Here is a 23377-nt window from a genome sequence, read left to right as displayed (position 1 = left end):
CTGTGACTTTTTTCTCCTTTGATGATGTTGCTCCCTGGCTATTATAGAAATGACTCATGACAATGCTTCTCCTGCTTTTCATAGTGACCGCTTTTCAGATTTTTTAGTGACAACCAGCTCCGAGGAGCATAATTCAGCCCTGTTTGGTATGTGGATCTGAGACAATGGATTTTCTAGTAACCTCCTTTCAAAAAACTCTCTGTGCGCTGAACACTGATTTTCATGCTCTATCTCAGTTTGTTGGCTCAGAGCTAATGGGTTTCCTAGTGGCAGCCAGCTCCGTTTGTCATTATTCAGAGTAGTTTACTATTTCGCTCTGAAAAAATGGCATCCAACTTCAACGGCCATGAGGCAGAGCACTTTTTATTTGGATACGAAAATATGGGTTTCCTAGTAGGCTCCTTTTCTAATCCAGTTTGTTATTTGAACCCAAAACAATGGGAACGCTGAACGCTGATTTATACGCCTCAAGGGCATCTCCTTCTCCGCAGAGTCAAGATGTCTCTCGCTTCAGCGACACTGTAAGAGAGAAAGTTAGGCATATTTCTGTTCCCATATTGGGCACTGTGTTGGTCAGTGCTTGTTCACTATGCGAGGTGTGACTGTATATATAAAAAACATGACCGGAATGCAACGAGGCGCACTGGGAGTATCTGGAAAGGTCGCTATGGCTTTCCACCTGCGGCTTTACAAGGTTGATGTGAGTTCGGTGCAACGTACCTGCGCTCTCAGTGCCTTCTTCATACAGAATAGTAGCATAAGTGGCGTGTTCAGTTATCAACGGAACCATCCCTATAGATATTCTAGCACAAGAGCGCAAACGTAGATGGGAGGCAAAAATCTCACGAATCCCGGTACAATCCGGACGCTTACACTTTGGCAGGCAAGATGGAGCTCTGAATGGTACGATAGATGGACAGCTAGACTAATACCCGATCTAAACAAGCGGGTATAAAGAAAGCACGGTGAGGTTAATTATTACCTCACACAGTTTTTGTTCGGACATGGGTGCCTTTAGTATTTGTGTCAAATAGGAAAGGTGAAGCTACCAAACTGTATGTATGAAGATACTGAGTATGATGATGCGGAACACACCTTCTTTAAATGCGAGAGGTGAAAACCTGAAGAAATAATCGAGAAAATGGTTATGGACGAAGAAAAATGTAATTCCGTCGCAAATTTCGTGAAGGAAATTATCCGAAAAAAGAGGCGTGAAATGGAAACTTATGCTGAAGAGCATTGAGCATAGGTTTTTCAAAACAGATGACCCTGGACGCAGGGTGAGTAAATAAGTGGCCTTCTTAGCACACCGTCTAGAACCTCTAATGGAGGGAAAAATCGAAAAGATATTTTTAGTCGAATCACCGCACGCGTAGTATCGACGGTTACTATATGGATCGAAGGCATTTTTAACCCAACCTCACTGCCAAAAACAAAACCAAGTAAAATACCTAAACCTAGTTTGTGATTTGTATACGAAACAATAGATTTCCTAGCACTAATCATTCCAAATGGCTCTGATAGTCAAGCCACATGAGCTACGTGAATCGCGGTCGATTTTTAAAACTAACCTCTGTAGAAAAGTCGTATTCCACATATTCCAAAATTCTTTCGCGAACATATAATATTAAGCCTCTCTGACTTACGAAATTCTCTTTTTGTGAAGTTCTTAGCTTCGCTTCACTCAGCCGACTCAAATAGCAATGGACGCTACAGCCGTCGCAGACCGACTCTAGGTAGCGCCAAAGCGGCCACCGAAGATGTGACAGCGAAATCTGATGCCGTAGCCGATCAACTAGCACTTGCCGCTAGCCATACCGAGAAAAATCCCCAAAGACGAGGAGGAGCCTACGCCAGTGATGGAGAAGGTAGGCAAATACTTCTACTTGAGTGGTATAATAATTATTGTCTTATCAGAATTGGCAACATTTAGCTAGCGAGATCTTCAACTAACACATTTTCCTCGTTACAGACTACCCCTACGGCAATCTGGAAATGAACCTCATTCGACCGGAAAGCGAACCAGTGCACACACAGATCACCGCCAAGTATACAACCAACTTAAATGCTGCACGACCTTATGAGTCGGGTTCACTTGAAGATGCCGAGACTGCTGAGGAATATGTGGCGAATGCAATGAAAATGCAACGTTACGGCACGCGTTTACGTGAACCCATCCGCATTTTGTCCACGGAAAGCGCCGTGCAGGCTCCACCGAAAATATCGTCACAACCGAGTGATGAGTCGGCGAATGAGCGCGGGAGTCCAGCATCAGCCAATATCAAATACGAATACTATAATGTGGCGCAACAACAGCTGCAACAACAACAGCAACAGCAACATGCCACGCAAGAATTAGAAGGAAATCACAAAGCAATACTGGAGGCACAATTGCGTGCACAATTTCAGGCACAAATCCAGCAAGCACAACAGCCAGCCGAAAGCCACCAACAATTCGAAACGCAAACGGATCAAGGTCAAGCGTCCACCGCTGTGCATGCACATAATGGTGTGCCCCAGCAGTCGGCGCCTACTTACAGCAGAGAGCCAGCCACACGTTCTTACGAGGTATATGACGAGAACGTCAACTCATACGAAGCCAACAATGGCGGTGACACGATTAGCGGCGATGGCGTCGATCGGCATTATCGCACCAAGTATATCTTTCAGCCAGCGTATCAGGCTGGTGCGCAAGGTGTACCGCAAGTGGACTCAGAGGCGGAGCAGCTGCGTGTTTCTGCCTCAACAGAGATACCAAAAGCAGAGATAATGAAACAGATCGAAAAGTCTGTGATGAAATACATGAAAGAGCTTGAGGCGGAAGGTAAGATTGTTACTTCCCCACAAGAGCAGAAGTCATATTACAAAATGGTGACAGTACCGGGCGAAGAGAAGCATATCGGTTCCACAACGGTACGTCCTAAATATCCCGGCTCTACGCCACCCCACAATGCCGTATATGTTAGTGGCGATGGTGGCAACGCTGCAGCAGCAGCTGCGGCCTCACACCGTGCACCCTCGCAAGCCAACATATCCGGTTATGGAAGCTCAGCACGCCACCATACGGCCAAACATCAACTAAAATCGACACAACGCTATCAGGCCGAAGCTGAGACTGGCTATCGTGCACCAGCTGGCGCACATCAGCCACATGAAATAGGCGAGGCACTGGCGCCGAATGTGGAGTTTGTATATAAGATTAAAACACGCGCCCCACTACAAACAGCCACCGTCAAAACGATTTCGAAACCATATACACTGCCGCTTAAAGGCTCTTTTGAACAATTCGATCACACAGCCGCGCTTAAGAATATCGAGGATTTCGATTTATCGCATGTGGTGACTACACAGGAACCCGACGAGCGCCCATCTTCGTTAAGCGCGAGCGTTACCAACAAACCGAATAAGCTCTACTTCAATTCCGAAATCTATCACGACATCAACTCGTTGCCGTACAAACCGGAAAAGACGCGCACCCTTTCCGCAGCTGCGGCTGCTGCAGCGGCTGCCGAATATCGCAAACTGAAGACGAGTAGCGAACTAAGTGGCGACTATAAAGGCTACACGGGCTACTTCGCTGAACCGGCAGCGCAGCCAGCAGAGTCGTCCGATGAGAAGAGTACGAACCCTGTCGCGAGTGCGCAAGTCTCGGATGATGGCTACCCGATTATGAATCCCTATCAGTATGTACTAAAGAAGGAGCCGTTGTCAAATAAGTATGAAGACAGTAGCGCCAGTTGGGGTGAGGCGCACGCCAAACCCGTCTATACGGCACTCGCAGCGTCGCAAAAAGGTTTGGAATACGACAGCTACAGTCCGAAATTCAACAACAACCCTGAAGGCTACGGCTACCAGCACACTTACAAAGCGGAACGTGAACGGGAGCGCGAACCACAACATGGAGGACACAAGTATGCAGTTAGCCGACCAAACGCAGCAGGCAGTAAGCGCGGTAAACGCGGTGGTGGCGTACCTTATCCCAATGTGAATAAGAAGAGTCTGCGCAGCGCGAGCGTAAAAGATATCGAGGCAAATTTGGCACTGCGCCCACCACCGAAAAATTAGGTACAAATTACAAGCGCAGGTGCGTGCAACGGTGAAATAGCGAGGCTGGGTTGATTTTTCATTTTCATTTGAATGCTGTTTTACTCTTTATTTATTCGCTTTTGTTGTTAGTTGTCGTTATATATTTGTATGTGCCCGCCTGAAGTTATGCAACGAAAATTCTACAACTTCCGTATTAAACATTGCAAATATATGCCAATTTTCAAGTGCAATTTTAGTTTAAGTATGTACATGTAAAGAAACTATAACGGTATTTAATTGTGTTTGTATTTGTAGTAAATTTAATTATTGAAATACCAACATTTTATATTTATTTGTGTAATAAAAGTATGAAAATGTTCGCTTTCCTTGGAATTTACTTTTACACTTGCGCCTGAATGTAGACTACCAGAAATATTAATTCTGCTTTCGCAACTCAAACTGGCAATTAACAGCTCCTGAGAATTTTTAAATTTTCAACTTACAGTGGTTTCAGATACTACAGAGTCCGGCACTCGAAGTGTAACCAATTAAACAGGCCACACATTTAGTAGTTTGGAAAATTACTTTTATTCAATTCAAAGTAAAAAATGTGTGAAAATAATACAAAATTAAGAATCAATTTACGTTTGCTCGATATGACCACCTTTTGCCTTGACTATGGTCTTGAGACGGTCCAGAAACGAATCGAAAGATGCCCGGATGTGACTTGCTGGTATTTTGGCGCACTCGCGATCAGTCAAAAACCCCCAACGTTTTGGGAGTTTACGAAGTGCTCAATTTGAAAAATGCTCTCGTCAGAAAAGACAATGATCGGCAATTGACCGCTTTCGGCCAAGCGAAGCAACTCCTTCGCTATCTCAAATCCGACTGTTTTTTTCTGCAATGGTGTGAGCGCCTTTTGGATCTTATAAGGCTTGACTTTGCAATCATTTTTCAGTATGCGGTGAAGGCTACGGTCAGATATTTTCAGTTCTTTCGCCATTTGATTGGTACTTCTTCGGGGATTTCGCTCAAAACGCTTCTTCACTTTTTGAACCAATTCACCTGACGTTGGAGTCTTTTGATGGTCACCTCCATGACGTTTCGCGTTGCTACTAGTATCATTGTAACGGGTAATGGGGCGATAAACAAAAACTTGATCTACTTGATGGTGCTCGAGCTCACGAACAATCGCTGGTTATGATTTTCCAGCCAAATATAAGGCAACGCTTGAAATCCGTTACTGATTTTCTTCCTTCGCGTTTACTCTCGGCAAAATGCTTCCGCCCGTTTGTAAACAATACTCTGGCCTGTCATCTAGCCAACCTCAATTTGGCGAGGTGGTCAAACATTTTGCTGTCTTTAAGAAATCCCCAAGTCCCTGAACATCTAATATGCATAATATGAAGCTGATTTAGGGATAGAATCTTGCAGGATGACGGTCTAAAGGCATATAAAGTCACTGGTGGCGTCCCTCAGGGATCAGTCCTTGGACCCTCACTGTGGAATGCTAAGTACGACGGAGTACTTGGCTTAAAATTACCGGATAAAGAAACACTGGTAGGCTATGCCGATGACATCGCTCTCGTGGATCACGGACAAGACAAGCTAGACCACCTGCAGGAGAAGTGTAATGATGCAACAGCTAGGATCCAACTATGGCTCTCTGCAGCGGGGCTGAAGTTTATACGGCCAACTTCCGAAGCGGTCCTCGTAACTGCGCGAAGAAAAACAGAGTTCATGAAATTGCGGATAGGTGGTCATGGAATACTGTCGCAAGAGGTACTAAAGTATCTAGGCGTAATAATTGAGAACATTTAGCAGCTGTGGGTTCCAAAGCAGCGGCAGTCAACGGTGCTCTTACAAGAATTCTTCCAAACATAGGCGGACCGCAAGACTCTAGAAGGCACCTCCTGGCAAGTGTGGTGGATTCAGTCATCTTATATGCTGCTCCTATATGGGCAGCTAAGTCATCGAATGTTAGACCAGTAGCTCAGGTGCACCGACGAAATGTACTAAGAAACCTCGATAGCGTATAGCATCCATACGCCCAAGTGAGAAGAACCTGAGAGCATGCCACACATACCACTATTATGACGGCACAGAGACATTAGAAGACGAGCCTATAGCATGAACCTGGCTACAAATATGATGGACCCAGACGTGGGTATTGGTCCATTTAATGGACACCGTTCTGGGTCTTCCCACGGTAAGAGGTAGTTTGATATAAGTCATAAAATCTTGCCTTATTTGTGGCCCGAGGACTTTTCAGCCCATATTTTGTATTGGAGACCTTTGTATGTTTCAGCCGTGACTATAAATTTCCCACGCTTGCTCATACATGAATTGTGCGATTTATAACTACAGTGGATCGCAGAAGTATTTTTCCTAGTCCCTTTTATGAATAAATTTTCAAATTTCTGATCTATGGAATGTATTTTGCGCATTTCCTATGAGAATTTTGCAAACAAGAAGAAAATCTACAAAATACATTTGTAATATAATATATATGTCTGGCATTATTGTTGCTTAGTCCCGCTTATTTTAATTACGCAGTTTTAGTTATGAGTCGTTATGTTTCATTTTTGTAAATTTGCCGTTTATCATCTCTCCACCTTATGATATTCGTCGTTTGTTATTGTAAATTTTCTGTTTCTTATTTCCCCAATTTATGTATAACCACCGTTTTGTAAACCGGGATGCGTTTCTCCACTTTTCTGGCTGCTTATACAATAGTAAAGTACGGTAAATGCAATTGGTGAAACCGTTCACCTAAAATTGTATATAAACTGGACGAGAACATAATTTAAGCAGTCGCCGGTCAGCCAAGAAGGTGGAAGAACGCATCGCGGTGAGTATTCATTAATTATTTATACTTTTAATATTTTTTGTACTTGCTAATTTAAATTTAGAAATAAACGGAACCCAGCGGAGTTGTAAAGATTGGATCTTGTTAAATTCACGCTACTGGATCGGCGACAATTATGCTTATCACGCGAAATATTATATTAAATAGGTTGGGTAAAAGGAAATCCATTAATTTCTCGGCTGATGGCTGTAGTGACAAGCTGACCTTTCACACTAAAAAAAAATGTTTTGCTTTTTTTTTGTTGCTTCCATTCCGTTGTGCGTTACAGGGTGTTAACAATGGAAGTCCAGGTTAAGAAATAGATGCCATGAATGGTGGTACACAAAAATAGTAAAAAGTGTAAAAAGTAGTAGTAGGCGGTCACATAACAACTGAAAATGTAATCGGCAAGATGATAAGTAGCGAAGAAACGTTGGAGATCATCAGTGTTTTCGCTGTAAGAATTCTCCGTATAATAAAGCGGCACTTGGGCGCAGGCACATAGGCCACATAGACCTTTGTAATGAGGAAGATGCAATGCCGCTAAGAAGTAATGCGAAAGCGGTTCCAGGGTGGGTGATGGTTCCAAACGAGGAGCAGTTTTTTACTCCTCGGCCATACCATTACTGCGACAACAGCTTTGATGATGCATTAGGCATTTCAAACAACCTCATCCGCAAAAAAAAAAACAAAAAACAAATTTCGTTGTTTCATTTTCATTTAAAACTGGATGTCTCTTAATTAATTACCCTTTACGTCACTACTGGTCAAAAGCAAAGTACTTTTGTAAGTAATCAGTTCAAACTTTTTCACATATTTTTAAGTTTATATGAAAAGTATTTAACAATTATTTCTGCGTTTAAAAATTTTCGCAGTAATTTATAGATAAATTATTTATAGAAAAATACAAAAATTGTAAACATTTACCTAATGATCTGCATATGCAATATATTTGTCTGAGCTACTGTATGTGTGAAAATTAGAGAAATAAAAATTGATAAGAACTCGCAACGCAGTATTTTCATTTCAGACAAAGAACAAATACGCTCATGCGACCCCTACTGCGGTTGCACACACACATACTCAACATATATACACAAATGTATGCACTTAGGCACTATAGCGATACTAAATTATATAAAATGAGTTTGCAGCTGTCAAATGGCACAGTCAATCCTTTCGATTTGCGGAAAAATTATCAATTTTGTTTATGATATACTCGTACAAAAATGGAGCTTTCAGTTAAGGACCGTAGTGATCTCCAGCATAATTGGAAGGTTATGCAGCAAGTGTATACATTTTATAATGAACAGAAATTCACAGATATTTTATTTGAATTTTCCAATACCGATTATGCGTAAGTCATCTTTCGTTGTTGTTATTTTTTTAAATTTCAGCTTAACTGAATTATTATTTTTATTCGCTTTTTTTTATTATAAAATCTCTACATTGATTCCATCTGCTCTTATTGCGTTAGTTTTTCTGCACATCGCCTAATCCTAGCAGGGGCTAGCCCCTATCTAATGGAACTCTTCGACAAAGCCGAGCCAGACTGCACCATAATGACTATAACGGATATGGATAGTGACACTTTTGAGCAATTAGTGATTTTCTGCTACAACGGGCAAACAGATATAACAGCAGGTAATGCCGAGCGTATGATCAGAGGTGCCGTTACATTGCGTTTGGATGGCGTTATTGATGTTTGTGTAAGCTATTTGATGGCTCACATTGACGATTTCTTGTTGCGCAAGTTGATCGCTCTAGAAGCTGATATAAAGTGTGAAAAACTGGAAACGCGTCTAATTGATTACGTTGCTGAACATTTCAAAAAGGTGAGATGTTATACAATTTTCAAAGGCTTAAGAGTATTCTAATATAGAGGAAACTATATTTTTTTCTTCGGTGGGTGAGGTAGAGTTCGAAGTGCCTTCGCACTTACAACGACCAATTCTATTCGCCCACGTCTGCGTCCACCATATTTGTAGCCAGCTTTAATGCTATAGGCTCGTCTTCTTGTGTCTTGTTATATGTGCGGCTTCGCTTCGTTGCACTGTGTCGAGGTCAATCTTTTGTAGTACGTTCTCCATGTATTTTTTTACCGCGTTCCAGCTGTGCTCGCGTTCAAGCATTTTGCTGATTACGTTGCTCGGCGCGATGTCGTCTCAGTGCATTTCTTTCCGCGTACCATTTGTTACAACTAAAAAACGTGTATTCAGTGTCATCACTCAGCGCCTCTTCGCAGTACATATATGCACTTGGAATCGGTTACTTTGCTCACGTGGTATAGGTATTTTCGGAAGTATCCCGAAGGCCCGAGAAGAACTGAGTTAAGAAGTAGTTCACTTCCCCGAAGTTCCTTTGGACCCATTTGACAATTGATGGAATAAGTTTCGCCGTCCATCTGCCACTCGGTTCAGTGTCCCATCGGCTTTGCCACCGCAGCATAGTTTGGCATCTCCGTTCTGAGAAGCTAATGATGACGTGTTTCTTCTTGAATTCCCACGCATCCATTCGTGCCCGGACTATGAGGTCGGCGGGTATCTGACCGCTGGTCACAAACAGACTGCTGCGCCTGAGACAGTGCGGTAGGCTGAGACAACTCTGAGTACCGCTGTTCGTTGCACAGCCTCCAGTGCTTTGCGCTTGGCTTTGCAGTTTTGCACAATTCCCCATTCTGCCGTACAGGAGAATTGAGTTTGTGGCCGCCATAATTAGGCCACCGATGTTTGCCGTTAATCTACTTAACATATCCGTAACCTTTGCTGCCTGGCTGCCCAAATCAACTCTACTCAGAGCACTAAATGTTGCTTGAAAGGCACTAATTGAGAGGGGTATTGGTGAGAGACATTTTTTTTACGAAGTGTATAAAAGCAATCGAAAGTCTTAGTCAGAGTGGCACTTTAAGGGGAGCAGTTTCTCCGGCTCCTCCAACACTTTTAAATCTTCCATGTTTTTTTTTTTTGCTTTAAAAATTCATTTCTAATCTAAAGAATATCTTTTCAATGTTTTAAGCTTAAGGGGTTATATACCGTTAGAAGGCCGAAAAAAAGTGAATTTTCCAGAATTTTTTCTGAGAAAGCTTTTAAATTTATTAATGTAAAAATTTGTACACATTTTATGCTATCTTTTAGCTGTATTTTAAGACTTAGTATTAGTAAAAATATTTATTTGGAAAGTAGCTAAGGCTGATCTCAAAAAAGACGTTTTGCGGTAACCAGTATATCCAGTTCAGATCCTCTCAAATTAAAAACCAAATAGATTTCATTAAAGTAATGTTAAATCTAGTAATTAATCGAAGGAACAAGCAAAACTAATTTCTGCGTCTAAAGTGTCAGTATGTTTGAGTCATCGGTACAAAAATGAGTTTCGAACAAAGAGCTAATATCAAATTTTGTTTTAAAATCGGTCAAACGTTTACCGAAACATTTGAATTAATGAAACAAATTGATGGCGATGATTGTCTATCTCGTGCCAGAGTGGATAAGTGCTTAACACGTTTCAGAGATGGTTATGAGGACATAAATGACAATGAAGATACGGGCCGCCCAAAATCAGTAATCACCGAGAACTTCATCGAAATAGTTCGTAAATTTATGAATAATTAACCGAAATCATTGTTGAAATTCATGGAATTAGAGTTCAATATCTCCAGAATATCGATTTATCGCATTTTAACTGATCATTTGTGCTTACGAAAGGTCTGTGCATTTTTCATTCCGCACAAGGTAACTGAGGACCAAAAATTGCTCAGAATTCAACATTCGAAAGACCTCATTAAAGAGGCGAGAAGAGGCGAGAACTTCCTGTACAACATTTTAACTGGTGACGAAACGTGGCTTTTCCAACATATAGCAGAAGCGTCAAAGTGCTGAATAGAAGGCCCCAGATGAGCCACCATCAAAAATCAAGTCGATGCTCAATTGTTTTTACGATTCCAAGGGAATTGTCCACATGGAGTTCGTGCCAACGGGCGAAATCGTCAATGCAATTTTCTATCTCTTCGTTTTGAAGCGTTTGTTGCATCGCATTCGTCGAATTCACCCTGCATACCGCGAAGGTGGAAGTTGGCGCTTATTGCATGATAATGCACTATCTCATCGATCCACTCTTGTTACTGATTTTTTGACTAGAAACCGCATTTTAACCATCAATCACTCACCGTATTCGCCTGATATTGCTCCCTGTGACTTCTACCTATCGGAAAATTGCACTTGGCCATGAAAGGAAAACACTTTGCGTATGTAGAGGCCATCCAAAAGACTTGTACCGACATCCCGAAGGACATTCCGGTCAATGACCTGAAACACTCTTTAGAAAAGCTTTTAGGTCGCGCAAAACAGTGTATCGAGGCCAGAGGGGACTATTTTGAATAAATAAACTCGAAGTTATCAGAACAAAACTTCTATCGTAATATTCTTAGCTCAGTCTTGTTTGTTTTGGACTTCACCTTATATTTACGATTAGATGCACATTGTACCTATAGATTCTGATAGAGTATAAAAGCTTTAAATTTAATTCTTATTTTCAGGTTAACAACAATAACGAAATATTTGGTCTTAGCCCGGAGCAGTGGAAAATTGTTATGAAAAAAGTCGACGTGAGTATCGTTTCGCAATTTAATATCTTCTGGGCCATTATTGGCTGGTACAAATATAAATCATTTGAGCGCCAACAATACTTACCCGCATTGATTGGAATTCTAAGGCTTACCGAATTCAATGATGAATTTATACTGAATGTAATTAAGCCCCTCCCGGGTTGTGAACAGTTAGCAACAGAAGCGATAAAGAAGCGCGCTAATATGAACACTTGGTTGGCTGTGCAAAGGGTGCAACAGGTTAGTATGTAATTCATTTAAATCAATTCGAACTCAGAAAAAGGAAATAAAATTATTTTAAAATTACAGAACTGGACAGGACCTAAAACTATTCTCCAATTGAACCTAGCTAAAGAAGAATGGGAGAAAGTTACTATCATAGATATGAAAAGATACTTTTTTTGGGCAGCTTTCATGGAAAACAAAATATTTTTTATTGGTGGCATAAGTGTTTTCGGATACGAAAGGGCCGTTGATACCTACGATTTGGTAACTAAAGCGTGGAACGCTTTGCCCCGCATGCAAGAGCTTCGCGTTGATTTTTGTGTCGCAGTGCAGGATAAGAATATATACGCAATAGGTGGACAAGCTAGATACACAAAATACTTGCAGAGCGTAGAAAGGTATGCTTTCAACATAAACCATACAATCATACATACGAGGGGACTCAATAAGTATCCATGTTAGAAATGGTGACACCGTTTTTTCAAAAAAACATTTTTTTTTTTCAAAATTTTTCAACGACACACTTCTCCCAACGCTCCGGCCATTGTTTAACCCCTCCTAAAATAGGATTTGTCGAATTCTTCAAAATCGCCTGTGTTTCGGCGATGATTTCCTCGTTTGCATTAAATTTTTTCCCGGCGAGCCATTTCTTCATGTTAACGAACAAGAAAAAGTCGCAGGGAGCCAGATCGGGGGAATACGGAGCCTGCGGCAGCAATTCATGCAGTTTGGTGGCGACAACTTCGAATGAATGTGCTGGTGCGTTATCGTGGTGAAACAGCACCTTCTTTTTCGCCAAATGCGGCCGTGTCTCCTTCCATTTCTTATGAAAGCGGTCCAATAACTCACTGCAGTATTGTCCAGTGATCGTTCTTCCTGTTTATAAAAACTACATGAGGATGACGCAGTTTCCGGTCGATGGGACTGTCTTCACACGCTTTGGAGCCAATTCACTGGGAGAAATCCATTGTTTTGATTGTTGTTTCTGGTTTGTAATGATGAATCCAGATTTCATCAACGGTGTCACCTCACTCGACGCTAATATCCATTCGGATATCGCTTCAATTGCTCCAAACACTGCTTCGAAGTCAACAGCCGCATCCGCTTGTTGTTGCTTGTAAGCAACACAACGGCACCCAGCGGACTGACAAGTTTTTCATCGCCAACTTATCATGTAAAATATTAATTGCCGTTCCTCCGGTCGACACACCTATGGTGTCTGTTACTTCGCGCACTTTCGTTCGTCGATTAGCGAAAATCATGACGTGGTCATTTTGAATGATTTCCTCGGTAACCACGTCTGCCGGACGTCCTATCTAACTGTGGGCACAGATGGCGAGCGTACCCATAGACAGCAACGAACTTTGCTTTTATCTCCTCGCATTTTTCTCCTGTCAAATCCAAACTAACACATCAATTAGTCTTGTAGATGGTCGTTTTATAATTAGATGGTAACACACGTTACTAATACCAACTTCCCCCAAAAACGCCCTCTGCCATCAACCTCGAGTACTTATTGAATCGCCCTTGTTCAATACATACGAACAAGTACAGTTCAGTTATATACTAATATACCCTTTCACTACACAGATTCGATGTCTCAGCTTCTAAATGGCATTATGTAGCGAGCTTAGCTGCGCCACGTGCCGCTGCCGGTACTGCAGTTCTGAATGACTACATATATGTAATTGGAGGAAGCAATGGTACCCAAGTAAACATCGTTGAACGTTACCATGCAGCTACAAATCGTTGGACAGCGTGCGGCTCTATGATTGCGAAAATAAAAAATCCAGCAGTAAATGCTTACTTGTACTAGGTTGTGCACTGAGTTTTGCGGTTCGATAATATATATGTTTTCTTTTAACTCCCCTCGGCGTTAACAATTCCAGATCGCCAGCGAGTACGGTTTTGTGCTATGACCCTCAGTTCACTCCATGATAAGACAAGAGTTGCCATTTCGGATTCGGTTGATCTGCGCCAGGTGGTACGAGGTCTTCCAACTGAACGTCCTGCTTGTTGGAAAGGGTACCACATCAACACTTTTTTAGCCACGTTGTGATCGTCTTTTCGAAGTGTGTGACCAATCCATTGCCATTTCCTTCTCCGCACTTCACAGGCAATCTCGACCTGATTGGTAATCACAAGAAAGTCGGGCTAGCTTAATTTACGGAGCCAGAAGATTCATAGTATGCGTAGAAGGCAGCGATTGGTGAAAATTTGAAGGCGTTTTGTGATTGTCCAAGTAGTGCACCCATACAGCAGCACAGATTTAATGCATGCCGCTTATGTTGTTGTTCTGCCATAGAGGCGCGAGAATGCCCAACGCAGACTTCGCTTTCGCTGTGCATACTCTTTGTTCAATATCTATGTCAGAGCCTCAACTTGCGTCGACAATACTGGCAAGGTGGCAAAACTTATCCACGCTCTAGAACTGCTACCTACCGACTTCCAATGACTCAGAAGCGGTACTGTTAAGATACAAGGCTTTAGTTTTATTGACGTTGATTTTAAATCCAGCCGAAAGAAGTTGCTGTGGCACGGACGTTGTCATAGTCTTAACATCAGAAAGCTTGAGTGACAGTAAGCAGATGTCATCGGCATAGGTCAGGTATCTCAGCATGGTGTTATCAAGCTTCCATTGAATGCCACGTCGACCACCAACAGGAAAAGTAGAGGAAAGAGCTCTAAATGTTGCTGTGAAAGTCGCATTCTACTAAATCTCTTTCAGATCCACAGCGGCAGCACTAAATTCACTAGGTACAGAAAGAGAGAAATCAATAGAGAATAAAGAGTATTCCCTGGTAGCCTTACTAGACACAGAGAGCGTTTTCAACAACATCTTACCGGAGGCCATAACAGGCGCCGTGACTGGTTTGGGTGTCGCCGAGAGACTTGTGAAATTTACAGAACAGTTGTTGTTAGGCAGGTTCGTAATTTCGACGTTGGTCCTCTCGAAAATACGCAGATACGCTAAATGAAAAGGTGACGGAGGCCTTCACTCTGAGAAATGACTGCCAGCATTTCATTTAGGCTACCGGATCACTGTAGTGTATTTCAAGCTGAAATACTGGCTATCAGGGAAAGCCTGTTAGCCCTAAATCTAACTAGACTAAATCACCTAATATTAATAGAAGAGAGTAAAAGAATGTATCGACGTTTTAACAGAACTATCACAGTACTTAACAATAAACCTGATCTGGGTGCCGGGTTACAGCGACATAGCAAGCAACTGCAAAACATGAACTACCGAGATTGCGTACCACATTACCAATCCAACCAGACAAAGCAAACATACCTCCTATACCTTTAGCAACTTGTAAGTTGCTTATAGACAAACTCACTATTAGAGCTGCCAACGGGTTATGGACTCAGTCCCTGACCTGCGCAACAAATAGAATGGCGTGGCCAGAAGGACAAGAGAAATCTTCTTGGGGTTCTAACAGGGCATTGTCTGATTGGCAGGCATCCCAGTAGATTGGGAGCATCCTATAACGACTATTGCAGAAGCTGTAACGACATTGAAGCAGAAGAGTCTATAGGACATTTTCTGTGCGGGTGCAAGGCTCTGGATAGAAAAAGATTCAATATTTTAGAAAAAGTTCTTTGAATAACTTGGCAGAAGTAGCCAATTTAAAAATAACAAGCCTTGTTAGATATATTAAAGCCATAGGTTGGTTCAATGAGGGCAATGTTGAGTGAGGAGAGGGGACAGCCCTGGTGGTATCACAATGGGTCTACAGCAGGCCTAGGTGTGTCAATTGACAACCACTATACCTACCTACATAAACCTTTCAAAAATATAAATTCAATCACTGCATGATACCTGATTTTTTCCCTTGTAAAACATATTGTAATACGTCCATACTAAATTGCTTTTAAACAAAAAAACTTTAGACTAGTATCAAAACTTATTGAACAACCTAGTATGCAATCAACAAATGAAAACGAATCGCATATGTATTTGTATATTTCAAAATATTTTAATATACATTAATAAACAAGCTTTAAAATATATAAATACTTTACAGGTCGCTGTACACCAGGAATTTATATATGTGATGGGCGGATTAGGCAACGTTGAACGGTACGACCCCCGGCGGGACGAATGGACAAAGGTTGATCTTAATCGGAATTTAACTGATTTTTTTTCAAACCGGCTTTCTTTACAGATCGCCCGCTTAAATATTGCGCGTAGACATATGTGTGCTGAATCAATAGGTGGACAACTATGGGTTTTTGGTGGTGCCGGATCCACAAAGGTGGATGATACTGTTGAGGTTTATGATGTGTCAACCGACCAATGGCAGATAAAGAAGGCACTACCAGAAACAGGAGTTTACAGTTGCTTTCCTGTGCCCACGAAATTGGTAGAAAAACTAAAGGAAGAAGCAATTAACTAGAAATGCTTTTAATGGAGCTAAATATTAGAAACAGACTTGTGAAATGAGCAGAAATATATTTTATAATTATTAAAGTAATAATCGTGGCCGTTTCATCTTTGCAACGTGAAAAATTATACAGCTGGATTTCTCAAACTATAGCAATTGTGTTGTACGGAATAAGTTCGTCGCGTTTTTACCGAAAATCAATAATTATATCAATAAGTTAACCCCTAAGTTAAATCTTCCCACCTCTCGATCTATTTGTTGATGCCGTTCCACCAAAAATCGCATGGTCTGGTGTCAAAGAAGTTTTTAAGGATCTCTTTGTTATCGAAAATAACATCAGGGAGCGGAAAAGATGGCATGCTGAAGCACCGGACTTCCCATTCGAGCTCTCGGATTGCAGTTTTGACGCCATGTGCAACATGGAGCCCGGCGTTCTCGTGAAGCAGTTTGGTTTGACCATGTCGTTCAGGTCTATTCAGTCGAATAGCCTCATTCACGCCGTGTAGCTGCGCAATGTAGAGCTCCTTGTTGATTGTGACATTCTTTTTGAGCATTTTCCAGTGCACCATGCCCTCCCAGTCCCACCAAACACATATCACGATCTTCTTTGGATGAAAATCTGGCTTGACTTGAGCCACCCACTGCTTTATAGGTAGCATTTCTGATCTCTCGTAACGATTTTTCCATCATTTGCTGTTTCATACATTTCACAATGGGCTCCGAGTCTGAGTCAACTAAATGATAGGCACGCTCAAACTTACTGAACTATCGCCAGCGTTAGGATTAGGCTTTATTTCATTCTTCCATACTCATATGAGAAAAAAGACACCCCGACTTACTTATGAAACACTCTTTTCTTTTTATTTATAATAGTTTTCAGTGAGTAGCTTTTAAGAGCCGTCGCACATAGTCCTTTCTTACATACACACAAATTAAATATATAACTTTATTTTTTATTGTATTTTTTGTTTTTTTTTAAGACAACTAATGAACTCACTCTAATTGAAAAAAGTGTGACCACGGGGTCTTAAAAAAAATTTACAAAAACAAAAACACACAGTATTACGGTGAAACACAGTATTCATCTAAAGGCTTATATGAAAATCCGGGAACAAGCTTCCAATCTACAGATCGTTAAAACTGAATACACTTTTTCCAATTCGCGCTCGTTTTCTTTAAATTTGTTTTCTCAACCCTCTCTATCCAATCGCTTATTCGTGATGATAGTGTTCGTAGTGCTCCTGATGAGGTTCATGATGTTCGATTTCGTGATGTCCATGGCCGTGCAAATGTGTTTCGCTCTCCTCCTCCAGAACCAATCCGTGATTGTGGCTATGTTCGGTTTTGGGGTGCAAAACTTTCAATTTCTGCTTTGTACCACCGATTTCAATGGGATTCTTGAGCAAATGTGTGTCCTTGACATAGACCGGTACGGGATGGAAGTGATGAAATTTGACGCTTTGATGGGAAGTGGCATGCTTGTGATCCACTTCATGATGATGTTCGGATTCTTCGGCTTCGTGATGGTCGAAATCGTGAATTTTCAATGCAGTTGCCAAGGTGAGCGACAAAGCTATACAAAGGAGCTGTAAGAGAAGTGAGAGGCGAAAAATTATTAACAAAACATAAAACTTACTTAAAAAAGAGGTAACATTGAAATTCTGTTCACTAAAAATACAAGTTTCAAAAAATTACTTAATTAATAATTCAAAAAACAAAAACTAATTAATTCCAGCAAATTATTTGCTTTGCATAACTATGAACTAAATAAACCAAAGGAAAGCATAAATTATTAAATTATGAAAAAGCCTTGGTTGTAAAGAAGTAAAAAATAAATAAAATTATTTAAAAAAAAACTAGATTTTTTAGCAAAATTTAATAAGCAACATTATATACAAAAATTAGGTACAACTAGCAACTAAAAAACCTACACTCTAAAAAAATAGAAGTAAGTAAAAAATAAATAAGCGATATTAAAAAGAATTATGAGCAAGTGTAAAACAAACTAAAATCAAGTAAAAATAGCAACTAAAAAACAACACTCTATAAAACAAATAACAATAAGTAAAAATAGAAATTCTAGCATAAATTATAAGAAAGTAAGAAAAAAAATGTATTTAACAAAAAATTATTAAAAAACATATAGGCGAGAGTCAAAATACAATCTTAAGTACAAATAGCAACTCAAAACAAAATTTATAAAAGACATATATTTAACAATTAAAATAAATAAGCAATATTAACAACAAAATATGGACAAAAGTAAAAGAAAAAATTAAGTAAAAATAGCCATTCATAACCAAAAATTTAATTATAAAATTTTAATTTAATTATGAAATGTAAGTAAAAATAGGGATTCATAACCATGAATTAGGTTATAAAATAGCCTAAATTGTAAAAATTAAAAAAAAAATTTAATTAAAAATATTTAATAAATACAATATTTATTTAACGAAATATAAATACGCATATTAAAAAAAAAATATGGACAAAGGTTAAAAAAAATGATCAAAAATTTAATTATAAAATTGCTTAATTTATAAAAAGTTAAACAAAAATTATTAAAAAAATATGTATTTCGCAAAATAGCATAATATAAATATACCTTAAAAAAAGCATGGGTAAGAGTAAAAAACAAACAGTAAGTAAAAATCAGTAAGTTAATAATCCCTTTTCTTAACCATAAATTAAATTATTAAATAGCCTTAATTGTAAACAGCTTGAAAAATGTGTTTTTCTTTATCAGATTTTTTAGCAAAATTAATAAAAAACGATATTATATAAGTAAACGATATTATATAAATAGCGATTCATAATCATGAAGTATTATTTTAAGAAACAGCTTAAATTTAAAAAAAATTAAAAAACAAACAAAATGAAAAAACAAATAAATAATAAATAAAATTAAATAAAAAAAATATTTATTTAGAAAAAAACTAAATATACCTTAAAAAAACATGGTAAAAATATCAAGTAAAAATAGCGCCTCCCAGCCATAAATTTAATTTAAAAAAAGTAAATACAAATAATTAAATAATTTTCAAAATTATAAAAAAATAAAAAACCGTAAATGAAAAAAAATATGTTTATTTAACAAAATATATAGTAAATAAGCGAGCGAGATTCAGAAAGTAAAAATAGCAAACCATAACCATAACTTAAATCATAAAATGTTTGCGAAAAGCCTTTTTAGTAATTAGTGTTAAAGTTTAAAAATTTAGCGAAACAATATTTTATTTTTTATTGTAGTTTGCTTAATTTATAATGCTTCAATAACATTTGTTTTTTACTGACTATTTACTTAGTGAAGAAAACAAATTCAAAAACTTTTGTTGTTTTTCTTAAAATAACTAGGAAATACTTTTTTTACTAAATTAAAAACAAAAACTATTTTTAGTACATTTAAGTGTTGTTACTTTTATTTTAAAAATTTTCAAAAACATATTTTCTTTGCTAATTCTTTATTTGGTAAAAAAAAATCAAAAATATTAGTTGCTTTGAAAATTTTGGCAAAAAAAATTTTTTTCTGTTTTATTACCAAGAAATAATTTTTTTTTTTAATTCAGTAAAGAAAACTTAATAAAAAAAAACACATTAGTACATTTAAGTATCGATACTTTCAATTTAAAAATTTTCAAACACATATTTTCTTTAATAATTTTTTATTTAGTGAAAAAAGCAATTAAAAATTTGAGTTGTTTTTTTTTTCTTTTAGTAATTAAAAAGTTAAATTTTAAAAACTTAGCAAAACACAATTTTTTTTATTTAATTAAATTGAAAACAAAACTATTTTTATTTTTAGTATTTTCAAGTGTTGGTACTTTTAAGGAACTTAATTTAAAAAATTTCTTAAACGGCTTGAAAACTAATACTTGTTTTATTCGGTAAAAAAGATATTTAAAACTGTGCAAATGGTTTTTTTTTTATTTTAATAACTAAACAAACAAATAATTTGATTATTTTTTGGCAAGAAATGTATGTTTTTCGACTACATTTTTTTTCGTTCAAACTCGGAGTTTGTCGATTTTTTTTTTTTTAATTTTATGTTTTTCGACTAAATGAAATTTTTTCGTTTCGTTCAAACTAGTAGTTTCGCAAGTTTTTTTCGATTTTTTTTAAAATGTTCAAATATTTTTATTTTTAATTTAAAAATATTTAAAAACGGCTTAAATACAAACTTTTTTTGTTTGGTGAAGAAACAAATTAAAAAACTGGCAAATATTTTTTATTTTAATAACTAAAAGTGTGAACGCTTTAAAAACAATTTGGTTCTTATTATTATTATTTTTTTGTAAGAAATTTATGTTTTTTGTCTAAATTGATTGCTTTTTTTGTTCAAACTCGTAGTTTTGACGATTTTTTTTTATCTTAACTCCGAAATCTTAAATTTTTTTTCCAACTTGTGAGCAAAATGTAAAGTAAGTTCATTATTTAGGGGCAAAAAGTTTTACCATAAAGCTTTCAAATACTTTAATTTTTAATTTAAAAATATTCAAAAACGGCTTGAAGACAAATATTTTTTTTATTTGTTGTTGAAAAATAAATGAAAAACTTGCAAATATTTTTTTATTTTTTATAATTAAAAACTTGAATGTAATTTGGTTATTTTTTTTTTTTGCAAGCAACCAAACATTTTTTGTTTTCCTTTCCAACTAAGAAATACACTTTTTTTATTAAATTTAAAAACCAATTTATTTAAACGCGCATTTTTCTAGAGACTTCAATGTGGACTTAATTGAAAATCAAAAATCCAAAACTGTGCGGAAAAAAATTTATGCAGCAAAAAAATTGTTTCATATTTTTTAAAACTCAAATTTTCTGATCTCTTTTCATAACATGAATATTTACTTTATGCCAAATATTCAAAGCAGTTTCATCAAATACTTTTTCGAACCAAATTTCAAGTTTATTAATTTCAATAAAATTGCTTTTCATAATTAGCAAAGAAAAAATAGTGTTTTCCAGTTCAAATTTTCCAAAAGATGCAGTTCAATAAATTTATTTCACATTTTCTTTCTCAATTCAGTGCTGTACGATCAAAGTTTCCTTACGGTAAATTTGAACATTTTTCAGGAAACGTAAACCACCACAAACACACACACACACAGAATAGTAGCGCGAGCACAATAAACGTCAGCACGGCCTGTTTTTGCCTATTTTTGTAGGAAGCGCAGCGCAATGATGTCAAATGCAAATGGATTTTTTTGCGCTTTTCCACGATCTCTTTTTTAAGTGTGTTTTATTATTATTTCTCTTATACTATATTTTCGCTAAGCCGACGTCAACTCTAAGACACGCTGTTGCACCAGACACGTTGTCGAACTGAATGTGGCCAATGTGCGCTTACCAGATTCGATTTATACCATTTGGCATGTGACGGTGAGCCACAGCTAAGCAACAATAACAATTACCAAAAGGAAAACATTGAAAGATTATAAAGGAAAAGACGCATGAACTGGTGAGCGCTCGGGTCCGGTTTTATTTGACGATCGCTGCAGCAACAGTAACAAAGTGCAACTGAAGGAAAAAAAGTAAAAGGCCGCAACAGCAATACAATACAAAAACAATCAATTAGAAATCAACAACAATAATAACAAAGGCAATGGTTTTAGCGAAGCTAACGAACTTGGTACAATCGATTTTCCTAGCCAGTTTCCTTTTCATTTTCTTTAGTTTAAGTAGTTACCTGCTTGTTGCCTGTTGTATAATATGTTGTTGTTATTATTGTTATTTATGACAACTAATCTTTTATACCATACATTTAAAAATTAAATTTGCTATAATTTTTATAACACCCATAAAGAAGCTTGATAAGACCATTAATTGGTTGAGCCGATTTAACCATATCTGCCTGTCTGCCTGTGTACGAACTACTGGTTTCACGAACTAAAAGTTATTGTGCCAAAATTTGGACAACGATTGTCATTTGTTAAAAAATTAATTAGTGTTTAGTATTTAAGTGCTCATATTCCTAATGAATCCATTCATCTTAACGCAGCCACGTACATGCATACATACACAGGCATACATGCACGTGAGTGCCTACAGTTATTCAAATTTCGGATTTTGTGGAACAAAAGTCTCATTTGTACAGCCATTCTACGGGTATTGCTTAAGTAACTTGGCCAATAACGTGAAATAATTAAACTAAGTTACTTGCCCGCTTAACGGCACATTCTGCCGCCGTACAAATTACGGAATTCCATCTTTTTATAATAGACCTTTTATTGTCGTAGTGCATAGAACCCTCTCACATCTTATCTTCATATGAAATTACAATGAAATGACTTCTTTGAAGTGCAATTTCTTTCAAGTTAACTCAGGTTTCCCCCACTATTACCATATATGTCGCAGAGCACCCAGAATTGGGCACTCATACAGGTGGTGAAAAATTGTTTGCTTAGGTTCTTCTTGATTGCAGCTTTTACATCTACCGTTGTACGTTCACCCCATCTTTCGGGCATGGTCTCCTAAAGGCCAGTGGCCGGTTATTGTTGACGAACTTCTGAATAGGTCTACTCATGGCTTTCTTAACAACGCATCAGTTCTGGATTTGTTGCAATTGGACCACGTTTGTTTCGTTATTTTGTAGGTATCCGTCAACGTCATCTGTCAACGGCCTGCTTCTGGAATAGCGAGCAGATCTCCCTTTTGCGCATTCCTTGGGGAACGCCCTTTTTCTACCGCTTCGAATTCATTATAGGATACCCCCTGTATTTCAATTTCATCAGCTTTCTCGTTTCTTTCGATGTCACTATGGCCAGGTACCCAGCTGAGAGAGTCGTCTGTCATGCGCGCTAAAGCATTAAGTTCTTCTTGACATTATCTGACGATTTTTGAATTGGTTATAGGTGACTTTAAAGCTAATACGGCTGCTTGACTATCTGAAAATAGAATATAGTTCCGATAGTTGTCGGGATGGATGTTAGTTATCCTGCAAGCGTCCCTTATCGCCAGAACTTCTGCTTGAAGTATACTTTTCCAATGCTCCAGGCGAAAATACAACTTTTTACTAAATAGCGAAAAAGACAAAAACAAATTTCCTTTTTTAAATACCACTCTCTTAACAACACTGAGTTTTATGTGACTGACTCAATGCAGATTTTCCTCCTTTGATTTAGAAGCAGAAACTTGGATGATGACAATATCCGATGAGGCGTCCCTTGGAGTGTGTGAGAGAAAGTTTCTGCGGAAGATTTTTGGGCTTTTAGCGACGGCGAATAACACAGGCGATGGAACAATAAGCAGTAACTTAGGAGATTTACTACGACATGGACATGTGGTGCATCG

The 23377-nt window shown here is 38.1% G+C and overlaps 3 protein-coding genes and 1 long non-coding RNA gene across 4 annotated transcripts; 3 read left to right on the top strand and 1 right to left on the bottom strand.

Annotated features, from left to right (window-relative positions):
• The first annotated feature begins 619 nt into the window (after positions 1–619).
• On the top strand, positions 620–4313 carry LOC128857707 (uncharacterized). Its single transcript, XM_054093451.1, has 3 exons — positions 620–700; positions 1667–1868; positions 1973–4313. Exons 1-3 carry the CDS (start codon positions 620–622, stop codon positions 4063–4065), a joined length of 2376 nt encoding a protein of 791 aa, XP_053949426.1. The 3' UTR covers positions 4066–4313.
• A 2528-nt stretch (positions 4314–6841) lies between these two features.
• Positions 6842–7602, top strand: LOC128856740 (uncharacterized). Its single transcript, XR_008453862.1, has 2 exons — positions 6842–6877; positions 6939–7602. It is a non-coding gene; the product is annotated as an uncharacterized LOC128856740 (long non-coding RNA).
• Positions 7603–8035: 433 nt separating this feature from the next.
• On the top strand, positions 8036–16318 carry LOC128858965 (kelch-like protein 1). Its single transcript, XM_054095594.1, has 7 exons — positions 8036–8231; positions 8352–8709; positions 11406–11714; positions 11784–12097; positions 13290–13494; positions 15728–15814; positions 15869–16318. Exons 1-7 carry the CDS (start codon positions 8104–8106, stop codon positions 16097–16099), a joined length of 1632 nt encoding a protein of 543 aa, XP_053951569.1. The 5' UTR covers positions 8036–8103; the 3' UTR covers positions 16100–16318.
• Positions 16319–16917: 599 nt separating this feature from the next.
• On the bottom strand, positions 16918–21401 carry LOC128858966 (uncharacterized histidine-rich protein DDB_G0274557). Its single transcript, XM_054095595.1, has 2 exons — positions 21139–21401; positions 16918–17673 (listed from the first exon to the last, which is right to left on the bottom strand). Exons 1-2 carry the CDS (start codon positions 21151–21153, stop codon positions 17299–17301), a joined length of 390 nt encoding a protein of 129 aa, XP_053951570.1. The 5' UTR covers positions 21154–21401; the 3' UTR covers positions 16918–17298.
• Positions 21402–23377: the final 1976 nt, after the last annotated feature.

The sequence above is a fragment of the Anastrepha ludens genome, chromosome 3 (assembly GCF_028408465.1).
Source record: "Anastrepha ludens isolate Willacy chromosome 3, idAnaLude1.1, whole genome shotgun sequence".
Taxonomy (NCBI): Eukaryota; Metazoa; Arthropoda; class Insecta; order Diptera; family Tephritidae; genus Anastrepha; species Anastrepha ludens.
Note: the sequence above shows the minus strand (reverse complement) of the source record. Positions and strands in the feature narration are given on the sequence as shown.